The sequence below is a fragment of the Parus major genome, chromosome Z (assembly GCF_001522545.3).
Source record: "Parus major isolate Abel chromosome Z, Parus_major1.1, whole genome shotgun sequence".
Lineage (NCBI taxonomy): Eukaryota > Metazoa > Chordata > Aves > Passeriformes > Paridae > Parus > Parus major.
Genome location: NC_031799.1, coordinates 16,147,687 through 16,162,354, shown reverse-complemented (window position 1 = coordinate 16,162,354; position 14,668 = coordinate 16,147,687). Strand labels below are relative to the sequence as shown.

The 14,668-nt window shown below is 37.0% G+C and overlaps 1 protein-coding gene across 3 annotated transcripts in view; it reads left to right on the top strand.

The window, feature by feature from the left end:
- The first annotated feature begins 563 nt into the window (after positions 1-563).
- ARL15 (ADP ribosylation factor like GTPase 15) overlaps positions 564-14,668 on the top strand; it is a 218,233-nt gene continuing 204,128 nt past the window's right edge. For 2 of the 3 annotated variants that reach the window (XM_015652835.2, XM_033520245.1), the window contains exons 1-3: positions 564-644; positions 2,556-2,646; positions 3,288-3,344. In XM_015652835.2, the coding sequence (XP_015508321.1) occupies positions 3,291-3,344 (54 nt within the window). In that variant the 5' untranslated portion in view covers positions 564-644; positions 2,556-2,646; positions 3,288-3,290. Of the gene's footprint in view, positions 645-2,242; positions 2,261-2,555; positions 2,647-3,287; positions 3,345-14,668 lie in introns of those variants that run through there. The other variant, XM_015652836.1, reaches the window with a different exon arrangement.

Here is a 14,668-nt window from a genome sequence, read left to right as displayed (position 1 = left end):
CTGTCCCCTTTTGCCCACCAAGGTTCTTGAGGCTAGTGGTTTCAATTTGGTGTTTGCTTTGAAGTCAGCAGTTGCAGAACATGCTCTAATTAATCTTTTCAAAATCTGGTCTCTTGTAAATATTATGAGTAGGGATTTAATCTTGTATTTGCTGACGAAATAGATATTATTTAAAACAATAGCTTTGTGTGTTGTGTGCCTATGTCAGAGCTGAATGAGATTTTTTTTTAAACACCAGATACTGAAATTGTTTTTTACTGATATTTGTACTGATAGCTGAATACTTGAAAAAATAGAACAGATGCTTTTTGTGAATTGAATGTTGCACAGCTGCACGGCAGACATCTTTCTATGTCATAAAGAGCCACATTTTTACAAGGTATGATTAAGATAACAGAAGTCTTGGGTGAATGGGAGACTTAGTGGTGAGTTTTCTTTCCAGTGGGAGATATTATTTAATGTTTGTGAGATGACCCTTCGCCTAGGCAGAAGGGTGGTTTTTGGCAGTGATGCATGCATATATTGTTTGACATATTTGGTCTGATGACTCCGTTTTTCACTTTAGACATGTGAAGTCACTTCTGTGAAGAATTAGTCTCTGTAGAATTGTGTCAAACAAGATATCTCCTTCATAGTATTTGTAGGTATGTTTTTACATTTTTTTTCTTTTGTTTTCATGCTTACCGTGTAAAATCCTTTCAGAAAGCAACAATAAACTGTAAGTAAATTACATGCAAATTTTTCAACAATTGTTTTGTTGCCCAATTGTATGGTCCCAAGTGAATTGCACAATCAAAGTAATGAAAGATTACAAGTATCAAGAATAAACTCCCCATTGCAGCAACAGATTATCAACTATATCTTAACTCTGTGGTCAGAGTTATAGTCTGAAAGATAGTATCATTAAACTTAAAATAATTTAAGTCAATTCCTGTCCCTTTTCCAAGGATTAAACTGAAGTACTACTGGGGAGGAAATGTAAATTTTCAGAAGGAAGGATAAGTTCATATAATAGATATTGATAGTAGCATTGAGTTTAATGACCTTTTTTACCACAATGGAATGTAGTTTATGAGCATTATCTTGGAGGCTTAAAGAAGGGATTATCTTAGTATTTCTCTGGGAAATGCTTAAGGGAAGCATTCAGCGGTACTGTATGTGACAGAATTCATGCCTTATAATAATAGCCTGTGGTTTAACAATGTTAACAGTAGAAAACCCAGCAACAGATGAGTAAGGTAACAGGGGACGTAGGTTGTTTTATTTTACTGAAGCAAGGATGTACAGGGGTTTGCTGGAGACTTTGAACTGCAGATTATTTCTCCCACTAATGTACAGCCTGGAAGTACTGAATAAAAATTAAAAAAAGAAAACAATTTGTGATGCTGTGCTTGTCTAGAATCAAAGCAGCAAATGGTATACATGAAGAAGCTATTAATAGTTTGCTGCTGCTGCATGTTTACTTCTCTTGCAAGCTGAAATAATCATTTACTTTGTATATAAAGTTTGTCTGCCAGCAACATAGATTCTGCCAGGATACTGAAAATGCAAATCATTCAATGTATCACATGGAGTTTAAGTATGGGCTTAAATTTCCACAGACCAAGGTTAAACATTAGGAAACTTTCTAGTAGAAAGGGTAATGAAGCTCTGGACTAAATTGCTTGGGGAAGTCATCCATCCCTGGAACCTTTGGAACAAGGTCTGCAAGTACTGTCAGGAGGGGTATGGTTTATGACCCCGCCCCACCACTTTGTGTAACTGTAGGATTTCTTGAAGTTAGTTCCTATTTCTCTGTGACTTGTTTCTTTCTGGGAGAAGCTTAGAGCACAAGAGATAGACTTAGATGTTTGGTCTTAAAGCTGGGAAAAAAAATCTCCTTAAACTGAAATGGTGTTTTAAATCAGCATTTCCTCGTCATTAATAGCATGCTAGATTACTTCCAGTAAGAAAACTTCAACTGTGCTGTTGAAGTTTGCTTTCAGGTTTTCATGCTGTGCTTTTTACTTTCAGACAGTTCAGTGAACTTTTTGACAGTTCAGTACTTTTTGTTTAAAATTTAGATGGAACAATTAACAGCAAAAAAAAAAATGTTGCTACATATATTTTTTTCATTACTTATAATTAATAAGATATGTTATTTTTATTTTTTTTTTTTAAATCCCAATTTTAATTGGATGGGTATTTCAGCTGAAAGTTTTTATTTTTTTTGGAGGGAGGGAGAAGTTAGAAAGCAGATGCTGAAAAGATGTTTTGACTGGTAGGTATGTTTGAAGTCTGTATCATCCAGCACTTTATCTTAGGTAATGTGTGAACTTGTTAAATACGTAATAAAAATGTTCCACTTGAAGGCGATTTGTCTTTCGAATACCTTATTTAAAGTAATTCCTCAATTACTCTTCTGAATAAATCATTGTAAGCTTAGTTTATTTTACCTAGTTGTATAGGAAATATGGCAAACATACAATAGTTTTTATTTTGGTGTTGGAGAGCTGCATTTATTTCCTGGCTTTGTTGTGCTAATTAAAGAAGGTGTTTTTCATCTGTTTCATCAGAAATTCGTAGTCCATCCTCAGCCTCTCTGGGTGACTGCAGAAGACATAGAATTGTGGCATCACAGCAGATTGGAAGTTGAGCAAGTTGAGGGTAAAAACTTTTAATATGATTATTCCCAACCATAAGAACAGATTAATTCAAATGTTCTATTTTTATGTTCTACTTTGCAGATGAAAGTATCAGAAAGCTAAAGAAATAATAATTCACCAGAAATGTGCAAACATTAAATTATATGTATTATTCTAGTATATAGAGGAAGACAGTTTCAGTGATGGTAAAGGGAGAGAAAAACAGTAACATATAAACACAGAAGCTCTTTATTCTCCAGTTTTGGCTCTTTACACTAAGAGGCCAAAAAGCACTCCATTAAAATTATTCTTGCAGGGTGTTTTTAAATCAGAGTAATAATATCAGAGCAGATAAAAATAAATGAGACTGAAAGCTTACATGCAAATCATTAATGTGTACAGGAATTTTGGGGATCATGAGGTAATTTGCGACCTCTAATGAAATACTAAACTAGCAAGTGTGAAGGTGTTGACACCTTTACACTTGGCTGCTTCTGTATAGGAGGTAGTATGTATCTGTATAACCTGAATTTATATGTAATTTTTCTCAAGTTGTTTAGTACAGCCTTGAAGAAGGTCTTTCTTTCAGGGGAGAGGGATGGGAAGAAAAGTAGTTCTTAATAAATAGTGTTCTTGATAATGTCTTTATTTTAATTCCTTTAGACTATGTCTGAATGTATCCAGCTCTCATTTGCTGTTTGTAGAATTGGCATTTACACGGTAAGGCAATGTTCTAACTAAGTATTTTTTGTTAGTGTTAATGCCATTTGAGTGAAAAGAAGTTACTTAAGTTTTTTAGGATTGGATTTAAGTGTGCAGATAGCAAAAGGGATTTGTTATGCTAGTTTGCATAAACAGACTACAGTAGATTTTTGTCCTGTCAAAGATTTACTAAAACCAGGAGAGAAAAAGTATCCTCCACTTTAGTTAAAAAAGGTCAATAAAAATTCAGCCAGCCTCTTTAAGTGTAAGAAAATTTAGAATTCATGTACATCAGTTGTGGAGAATTCTTGCGTAATGTTATGGCTGGAGGATTTCTGCACATTTGCCATTAAGTATCTATGACATTTGAGTAATGTCACATATTAAAACATGTTAGCTAAATGCACATATTGTTTTGTCTGGATAGCCGTAACATTTTGGAAGTGCTGTTAAGTTAAACTTACAAACCTTATGTAAAAGAAGTAAGTTTATTTCAAGTATGGATCCTAAATATGCAGCATTTTTTCTGTTCACTGTTGTTCTAATTAATGATAAGAACAGTTAGATGAATGCGGTTTTGTAGAAATTAATTTTAATGAATACATTACAATAATGTAGTGTAAACAGAGCTTACATAATGTATAAGACTCGGTTGCTCAAATCATTCTTCATATCCTTGAGCTTTTGGAGTGGGAATGCTGCTCCTTCTGTTAACACTTTTCAGGAGGAAGCCTGGAACATACTGCTTCATACAATCAGAAGGCTAGGTGAGTTTTGAACAACAGTGATGAGGCCTATGTGCCATCACTAAGTCTTACCTGAGGACAGAGTCTCAAAGCTTAACATTTGCTTTTGTTTATAGAATTTGGTTCCAGGTAGTGTTTAATATCTGCTTGAGGTTTTTTTCCCTTGACATTTGCCTGTTTTCTCTTTCCAACATCTAAAATTCTTTTAAATGGTAGAAACCAAGAGTCAAAGGCATGTTTTGTTATGGTATTTAAATTTCTTAGCAAGACTATTTAAAAATTTGTGTGTGGTAAGAGTATATGGTCTTAAGGATCAGAGAGGGTTACAGTGTGAGGTTTCAATGGCTGCAAGGTACTCAAATGATCTGCCAGTTCTTTAGAAGGCTAGAGTAAGCCATTCAAATTTGAGGGAATGTCCAAGTATAAATGTGTGTGTATTGCAGGCCTGGGTATGAGCAGGTAAAATGTACAGCAAAGTACATCCTCTGACAGTAATCAGTTCTATTTTAGTTTAAAATAGGTCAGGTGTTTTCTATATACTAGAGTGCACTGCTAAGCTGTGGTAGCTGCAGTTATAGTGGTAGTTGTGTAACTGATACCTCACTCTGACCTTTTGGGCAGCAAAATAGTTGATTTTATCGAATGTTTTAAATTGCGAAATAAAACCAGCTAGCTTTGTTTATTAAAATGCTGAAAGGAATTGATTTAATTCACTGCTAGTGCTTAAGGGAGGATAGTGAGGAGTATGATATCTAGGCTTCAGAGCATCTGGAGATAGAGTGTTGCAGCCACAGTGTGGATGGTAGGGCATAGGTCCCAAGTAAAGTGCATTTAAAGGCTAAAATAGTTCCCTTAGGAAAATGCTAGGTGTGGAGAGTACTTGCTTACATAAAAATGCCTGTCATTGGAAAGGAGTTTCAGATAATCTGATGGCAGGGTAGGTTTAACGGCTTGGTATCACAGTAAACAGCGAGGCTGCTGAAGTGAGAGCTGTGCAGAAAGACAGTGTGAAAATTTCTGCCTCTGCACCATTCCCTGCTTGTGCTTGTAACTCCGTCTCTGGATTTGTTGCTCAGGTGTGTCAGCAGTCTGGAAGCTGTCAGGTATTGTGTGTTCCACACTGACGTGAAGAGGCAAACCACAAAATACCAGTTCATATTTCCCTTCTAATTAATTACTTGGGTCTTGTGCTTCCTGCTGCATGCTGTTTTGCAGAGTCAATCGATTTTCTATTTGCTAGTTTGATTTTTTTAATCTAAAATCTAAGCAGTCTATCAGATGCGAATCCTTAGCAGCACCATGTGTTCAGCTTGCACTGAGTTACTTGGTTGGACACTTCCTGTTCTGCATGTCCTCATGGTGCAGTGCTGCAAGTAAGGCTCTTAGTCCTTTGGACCACATACATCTCAACTGCTAGTCTGTTACCAAGCTGCTTATCAGTAACACTCTAAAGCACACATGACATCAAATGTACTACATCATTAAATAGGCTTTCTGTTTTTATGGCATGTACAGATTGAGATAGAGTTTGTATAGTGATCTATGGCAAAAGAAGCCTGTGCTGCCTTCAGCTAGAAGAAAACCTACATCTTTGCAAGAATACAGGAGGAGATGTAATGCCTATTCAGGTGAAGTAACTAGATAAGATTATTTTAAAGTGTATACCTTGAAGGGAGGAGGAGCAAAGCTGAGGTAGTTAATATAAAAACTATATAGATATTTGTAGGGATTTGAAAGTGGTAGATGCTTCCTTCTCAAAGGAAATTATCATAAACTCAAATGAAAAATTTTGGGATTAAGAAATCAGCCAACCAATGAAAGTAAAAAATGTTTCACATAGCTAGTAACTTCTCTCAGAAGTAGCAGATTTTCAGGTGCATGTTCCTGCTTCTTCACCATACTACTGTCTGCAGTACCAGAAGTGTCAATTCTATATGTGGGAACAGGCACCTGTAAATTTATGAATCTGTGTGACTGTGGAGACTGTAAGAGTATGGAAGCTTGTAACAAACGTCATAATTTATTTCCTTTCTGTTTCTGATTTCATTTTCTTAGCCAGGTAAAGATACTATTAAAATATCAATGGAGATTTCTAGCTACGTGAACCTCAGAGGGAAAACAGTCCAAATTTTTTTTTGTCTTGGAAGACAGTTTTTAAGATAGGACACTTGCCACCTCTGTACATATTTAGGACTCCATCCTGGAAACGGTGCATGATTGTGTGCCAACACATACACTCTGGAAGGTTCTCTGATACTCTGTAGTAGCCCTTGAGACTTTTTTCTTTTCATCCATTTGCATATAATTTTAAGCTTTTTCCAACAGGGTTGATAAGGCATTCTTTCTGTCTCCAACCTTTAAATGTGACTGAAGGAACATGAAAAATGTAATTTTCACATCACTTGTTGTTTTGAAAAACAAGGACAGAAGCCTCTACAGGGGTGAGCACCATGCAAAAATACCTATGGAGACCCAGTGGAAGCATGGTCTTTTGCTGGTGTATATTAGAAAGAAAAATACTGGAAAATGCATTTTCCTGTTCTAATTTCCTGGAAATTAGAAAATAAGTTTTTCTGGTTTCAAAATATGGCATCAGTAGATAAATAATTTTATTTCAAAGCAACACAAGGATAACAAAAAGCTCCCTGTAGCTTTTTCTGCTTTTGAATGCTGGCTATGGCAAAAGCGATCCACTTTGGCAACATTGCATCAATGTTACCATCTTCCTGAAAATCATGAGTAACCAATATTTTAGTTTTAGTAGCCTCTTGGCTTGAACTTGTGCAATGAGAAGTGGAAATAAATGACGCATTTTGTACTTTGTATATGGTAAGTATAGTAAACAATGCAAATGTGCTTTTAGTTTTATAGTTTACTTTGGATTTACTTACATTTGTCTTTGTTTATAATGGTAAATTCATGTCTTGAAATGGTTTGACTGGAATCAGCTGTTGTCCTAAGGAATTTGTCTGATGTTAGAACAAAACAGAAATAACATTTACTCATGAAGTGGTGGAGAGGAAGCTTTTAAAAGAAGAGAAACCAAATGAGCCAGCAACTAAAGGCAGCCATGAAATAGGATGTAATCATGGGAACATGTCTGGGAGGTGCTTGGGGCCAGCCTGTGACTTAGAGTGTGGAAAGCTTCCTATGAGACTCTTCCCCTCCCTGACACGGTTTCCCATTGGAAAATACGAAGTTAAAGTAATAACAGTGTTCATATAGCATATCCTGTCTACTCCTCCCTTTCCCATGTCGTGTCCTTGACATGAGCAGCAAAACAAAAGCACAAAAGTGCAGCAGGAAAAAGCCCTTTTATGTGCTACCCTTGGGGAAATGTGGATAATTCCATTCACAGTCACTGCTGATATTCTGTGGAATAGACTTTTGGAAAGGAAAGGTTTAAATGTTTTTAACTTCCAGCCTTAAATAAAAGGTTCTTGCTATCACCCCAGTCTTGGCAGTGACTTGCCTTGGGTGGTGCTGTGCCTGCTTTGTTGTTGCAAACAGCAAGCTACTTAAACCATGCTGGTTGTGATTTGTGTTGCTATCAACCTAAACAGGAGAAAGAGGGGCAGACTGTCCTGATGCATGTGTCACTTGGTGCATGTGAATGTTAGATACATCATAGGGTTTGTACTATGAGCTGAGACTTTCCTTTCTACTTGTCCTGAAATAAAAAGAACAGTTGTAACATTTTTTCAAATAAGGAAAGTAAAGACAGGTGAAGGGGGAGAACATCAAGGCTGGGCCAGGAGTGTAGATCAGAATACAGTTCTTTTCCCTGTCCTTCCATAGAGTTAGTTGGTTAAAGTGAGCTGTGCTGACATTGCTGAGAATCTCTCCCTCCTTGTGGCCAAAGCTCATGCTACCCATTCAAAGAGTTCAGCAGCTTGGTGCAGTCAATGCTGCTGCAACAGCTTTGCTTCCCTGGGCTACTCAGTGATATATGCTGGGTTTCCAGCTCTTTGGAAACCTCTGACAATTAGTAATTGATTGCACTGGGAAAGGGATGGTTTGCAAAATTAGACTGTTAATTTTTGTCAGAATCTCTGTTGGACAAACTTGCAAGTTGGAATAGAGCCTTGCCCTGGGCTAGGGATTTTCTGAATACAGGTTTTGTTCCACCTGATTTGTCTCTGCTGTCCATGGCTCCTTCCTGCTCTAGACAGCAGCAGTGTTGTTCCACAGGCCATTAGCTTTAGGGAGGACAAGGAGAAAAGCCCAGATCATAATTACAAAAGTCTCCAATCTTCTTCTGTTCAGACAAGGTGCTGTTCAACTCGCATTTATTAAAGCTTTGGGGTTAGTTATCCTGTATATAAGTGCTGTTTTGCTTCTTCCCTTTGAAAGTCAGGATTCCTAATCCTCACACTTGCTGCCAACAAAAACAGTTGTTTAATGTGTTGTCAAAATGTTGTATTTTGCCTTCATGGTGCTCCACATGGAAAATAAACTACTCTTTAGTTATGATGTAGGGGGTGACGATATGAGCATGGAATTTTTCTGATGGCCTCTGCTGAGCATCCTATTTTGGAGTAGTTTGCAAAGTAGCCTCTAAAATTATAAAAAAATTTAAAAAATTATTTTAATTGAATATAGTAGGTTTAAAATGTAATTTGTAAGTATGTTGCAGAGTAAAAATATTCAAAATTCTGACAATCTCCTATGAAAAAACTGACCTGTTTGAAATCTGAGGCGCCCTGAGATTGTTGACTTTGAAAGTTAGCAGTGGAACATGCTGAATTTGTGGCAAATTGCAAATCTATTAGTTCACTGTATCATCTGAATTACTGAGAGGGTGAAAAAACTAGAAGTGGCTCTTCAGTGAAAGTGAATTTTTTTCTTTCATGTTCTGTAATCTGGAGGTTGGGACCATGCATAGGAATGAGATGTGCAAAAAAGCAAATTGATTTGCAGGGATTCCTGACGGGGCAGTTCTAAGTTGCGATGTGATTATGATCCAAGTCGCATGCCCTGCTGTCTCATGTGCTTATACAATCACATGCTCCACCTTGTACTATTGGATAAGTAAGAATCTAGTAGGTGATCTGCAAGTGGAAATAGGGAGCAACAGTAATATATATCACTCATAATATTTGGCATGTAGCTGCAGATTTTTTTTTTTATTTTGTATTTTTTAGTCATAATCTTGCCAAAAACTGTGTTGCTTTGGAGTATGAGTTGTAAAGTATTAGTTATTAGTCTGTATTTGTCTTTAACTGCAATTGGACAACCTCAAGCACTAGAAATTATGCTTCCAGAATAATTGCATCTTTCACAAGATGCCATATTACAGCAGAAGTGGGAAAGGCTTGTTCTGCAGGTCCTTGACTTTTGTTCTGTGAGCTCAAAAGTTGTCTTAGAGTGAGAGAGAATTGCTTTTTCCTGTGAACATGCATGCATTGTATCTTGAGGGCATCAATGATAAGTTACTATTATGATTGCTACTGTAAATAGTTCAACTCTGTTTTCTGAAGACATCCTGTGTTTATTCAAGAATAGATATCTGTTAAGGGAAGAAGTCATACAAGTGGATAGTAGATTTAAAAAAAGGGGAAGTGCATCAAAGCCACAAAATTTAATCTGTTCATGAGTTAGCTGTTTATTTTGTTTGTTTTTTTTTTGGTGGAAAGACACTTCTAATTCTTACCATCACTATATGTCTCTCCATGATGGTTTTTAGTTTTCCTTCTCACCTTGAAGCTGAAAACGTTTGCCTAGGTGTTGAAATTAGTTTTCAAAGTGGTTTGCTAAATATCTGTTGCTACAGCTTCTTTATAATTGTAGTCTGCTGTCTTCAAAGTTGTTTAAGATTGTATTCATATGTAATTAAATCCATAAATGCTTTTGGAAAGGCTATTCTACCACATCCTTTAGAGCCTTTTAAAGTAAACAGTGCTTTTAGATCTGCCTTCTATTACTGTGTTTGTATTTTGATCAGTTTGATTATATTGCACACAAGTCATAAAGCTAATTGTATTTTGTCATATTCAAACCTTTGAGTGCCATTTCATTTTCATGGCAAAGATTTATGTAGTACAAAACTATATCAGATTTTTACTGGGTTTATATTGCTGGGTATTATGTTGTTTAAGAGTAGAAAACAATGTGTTTAATAGATGCCATAAATTCATACTATGGTTCCACTGCTATGACTAAGGCTTTTAAGTAAATAAGTGTTATTAGGATCTCAAATGCCATTTTGGACAATAGACTTTTAGGAAAACGGTAAAAACGTGAGAGGTTCTAGAATATGTTCTGTCAGGAAAAGCAAAGGCTACGTACAGCTATGACATGGTGTGTTGTAACCGAGATTTTAAAATTCTTTTTCTGGTATTGTCACAAATTGCCTGTGCCAATGCAGGCAAAAATCTGATACCTTTGCAGCAATGTTTGTCCCAAGGCTTCCCAAACTTACAACTTTCTTTATTTTGGCTTTATTTATGGCTACCAGTGAATGTTGTAGACCTACCTTCTTTCACTCAATCCTTCTGGTGTCTTCAAGACCTCAAGAACACAAATTATTTGTCTTGCAATTATTTTAGTATTGAATGTCCTGTGTTGGAAGGGACCCGCAAGGATCATTGAGTTGAACTTCTGGTGTTGCACAGGACAACTCAAAAAATCCTAGCATGTGTGCATTGTCAAAATGTTTCTTGATTCATATACTGGGACCTTTACACATTACAGAAAAACAAGGTTGGTGGAACTCCAGGTCAAATCCCACAGAGCTTCTCATCTGAAAGAGTTTTTTTTTTTAAATTAGAGTAAGGAAAGCAGCAATAGCCAATGGAATGAAATGTCCCACTTTCTCCTCCTCTCCTCCAAATCAAAGTGTCATTTAAGAGAGGGACTCACAAGTCTGCTGTATGTTTCCTGGGCTTCCAGTAGGATGCAGATGACAGAACAGAGAGTAGCTGCTCAGTACTTCATTTTAGTAGCAGTCAAGACTTCATTTTAGCCTTGGGCAGGTGCTGGCACCATGTTGAACAGATCCATAATCTTCCAGTGGTTTCTTTTTCAAAACAAGGCAACATGTTTCCATGCAGTCACTGTGACTTTTACAAGGGCATATAGTGATAGGATATGGGGGAATGGCTTTGAACTGAAAGAGGACTGAAATATTTAGGTTAGATATTAGGGGGAAATTATTTGCTGTGAAGATGGTGATGCACTGGTACAGACATCCCTGAGAAGCTGTGGATGCCCCATCCTTGCAAGTTTTCAAGGATAGGTTGGATGGGGCTTTGTGCAACCTGGTCTAGTGAAAGATGTCCTCAACATTAATAAATGTTGCATCTCAGGCAAAAACCATGACCCCGTGATCTGTTTTGCTTACCTTTGCCTCAAATTCCATTAACCATGGATTTTTTTAACCATTCTTTATACTGTAATGTAGTCAGGCAAGATACACTTTATACTAATGGAAGATAATTATTTCTACCCCAATTCTAAAAGTGCACACATTTCCCAAACATGTGAAATTTTGTTTCTTAACCAGGCCCATGTTGTGTTAGTGTTGTCTTGGAGACCTGCTTACTTCGTTTTGTTGTCATCTTGGATTGAGTGGAAGACATTCCAGTGCAATTCTCTGGAATACACATGTGTAAGAAATAACCCTTCTGTACAGGGTCATGCCTAGAGGCCCGACAGAGGTTGATACTCTCTTCCATACTGACTCAAGTCTCTGCTGTGACAAGCAAGCTACAGGTAAACAGGGATTACCTCAGATACATCAGTGTATTTGGAAACCATCCAATAACTTGCCGTTTGCGCTTCTTGTCTGTGTATGGAAAAAGAGATGGGATTTGTTGTGAAGTTGAATCTTTATAGGCAAAAGATCTGGAACCAGGAGGGGAAAGGGAAGCAAAGGTGTTGACTAAGACTTGACAAAGACTTCTGGTTATTGACATCAAGATTTGTGTTTCAGATGCTTTTGCCTTGCTCTTTGTAAGAGTTGTGCACTGTTTTGTCCTTGGCATGAATTTATATGCCTTGGAAGAGAATGAATCTGTTAAGAGAGAGTCTTATGACCAGATTGGGTCATATTGTGGATGTTAGAAGGAAGTAACTCTTAGTTTCAGTGGTTCTAAAATGTTTTTCACTGCACCATCTCACTTGATTTTGAACACAAAGGTGACTGTGAAAGAGATCAAGTGTGGAAATACACACATTGTCATACCAGATTAAAAAGCAACTGCCACAGTAGGTAAGAACTCCAAATACTGGACCTCAGCCTTGCAGGAAAGAATAATATAGGAATCATAAAAGAGAGTCTTAAATCCAAATAACCCATAAATAAGAAGGTCAAAATGTATATTTCAAAAGAAAAAGAAAAAAAAAGAAGAAAACTAACCAACCAAAAACCCAACTCAAATCAACTAGACAACCCAAAAAACAGCTACTTGGAGTAAACTAAGCTGAACTGAGGCTCTTGGATAATGAGTAAGAAAACCACAATAAAATAAACTGTTGTTTTAGGTGTGTTTTGTGCTGAGCATATAATGTAACATTAATTAATCTTTTATAAGCTATCACACTCTAATAATAATTTAGTGGTTTGTAAATCAGCTCTAGATGGAGAATATGAATAAAACTCTTAGTAAGTACAAAATCTGAATATATTTGGAAATGCCTGAGGAACTCTCTCATGATGGTTTTATTATTCCATATACTTGTATTCCCAGATCTCACAGTGGCTCAACTTTCAGACTTCCCAATGAGACACGAGCTATTTTGTTTTTCAGCAGGCTAAACTGAGGTGTAAAATGAAAAGAATTTACTGATACTCCAGAGCAAGTTCTAGGCAAGGTCTTGTGGTTCTGAATCACAGTGCATGCCTTGGGTGATTGGTGTCTGGGCATTTGAATACTTATATAAGCCTTCTGCTCTTTTTATCATTGAAATTAGAACATAATTAGAAAGAATCAGTTGTGATTGCAAATTTGTTTGTGAACTCTAGCATGGGATTCAGAAAATAGGGGTTTTGTGGCTTCTTTTGTAGGGGTTTTTTCTTTTAAAATTGTGTAGTGTGGGAAGCTCTTTCCTGAGGAAGGAAGATGTTAGTAATCTACTCAAGTTCTTGAATAATATTGCAAATAATGCCACTTAATTTCATGTTGTCACTTCTCTGTCTTCCTCTGAGTTCTTTCAAGCTTTCTTTACAAGGCTGCTTTATATGAGATATGTGCACCAGGTAAGCTGGCATCTTTTTTTTCCTTTTAGCATCTGATTCTAATGAAGTAAGAGTCTAATTTTTTGCCCATGGATGTTAACTTTGATATTGTGTGTAACCAGGGTTCAATATTTTTTGGTTTTGATTCGCTGTTCCCCCCATTGCTAGAATATTTTTGTTAAGAAAAGCTGCTTTTGTTGTATTTCAGCATGTGCATTGCCTGCTTACTGTAACATCTGCTGCAAGGAAGGACTTTCTTAAGGAAAAGGTTTTAAGAGGAGGATTGAAAAGAAATTATAAAAGTGGTATATAAATTTTTACTGTTATATGCTTAGTATGTTGAACTATTGCAGGTCTCTTGTGTTTCTGTTTAGGCCCTGCACACTGCTGTATTCATTAACTCTTAAACTGACTTAAATAACTTTCTGTTGGCTTTGTCTGTGTTTTGTACTGAAAACAGACTCTATTTGAAGAACAGGCTTTGAGTGTTTGTGGGGCTTTCCAAGGTTAATTTGGGATATCAAAAAAAGTCTTTCTGTAAAGTTCTTTTTTAGTAGCTGTTTTGGGTTTGAAATAGGTTGAAATGCATTTTAGAAGAAGGGCTTAATAGAGAGAAGTGTTTTATAGACAGATGACTTAATGGATTTATGTGTTGCTGATGCAAGACTTCATGGCACAGGTTGGTGAAGTATAAAAAGCCTCAGAAACAGGGAGTCTCCCTTAATGCACAAATGTTTCTGTTTTTCATGTTCACATGATAACATCATAACAAATAGAGCTGAAAGGAGCGAGCGTCATCTAATTAATTCCTGGCTCAGAAGCAGGATGAGCTATGACCAAACCAGTTCTGACCAGACTGCTTCTCTAAAAAAAAAAAACACATCAGGTTCCATCATCTCTTCTAACAAACTCCTCCTGAGCTCAACTAGCCCTACCTTCTGCACACTGTTTTTCTAAGATCTAGCCTAAATTTCCTGTTCATCTTTCTTACTTCAGTTTAAACTTTTTAGTGCAAGGTTACATGGGGTTTTGAGCAACCTGGTCTAATAGAAGCTGACCATGCCCATAGGAGGGAAGTTGGAACTAGATGATCTTCATGGTCCCTTCCAACCCAAACTATTCTATCTTTCTTTGTCTTACAGACAAAAAGGTATACTCTGTGTGATTAAAAACTGCCTGGATGGCCAGGCCCAGAGAGTGGTGGTGAGTGGAATTACATCCAGCTGGTGGCTGGTCATGGGTGGTGTTCCCCAGGGCTCAGTACTGGGAGCACCTCCATTTAATATCTTTATCAACGATCTGGATGAGGGGACTGAGTGCACCCTCAGGCCCTTCACAAATGACACCAAGTAGGGTGGGAGTGTTGATCTGCTGGAGGTCAGGAAGTCCTGGCAGAGGGATCAGGACAGGCTGGATCA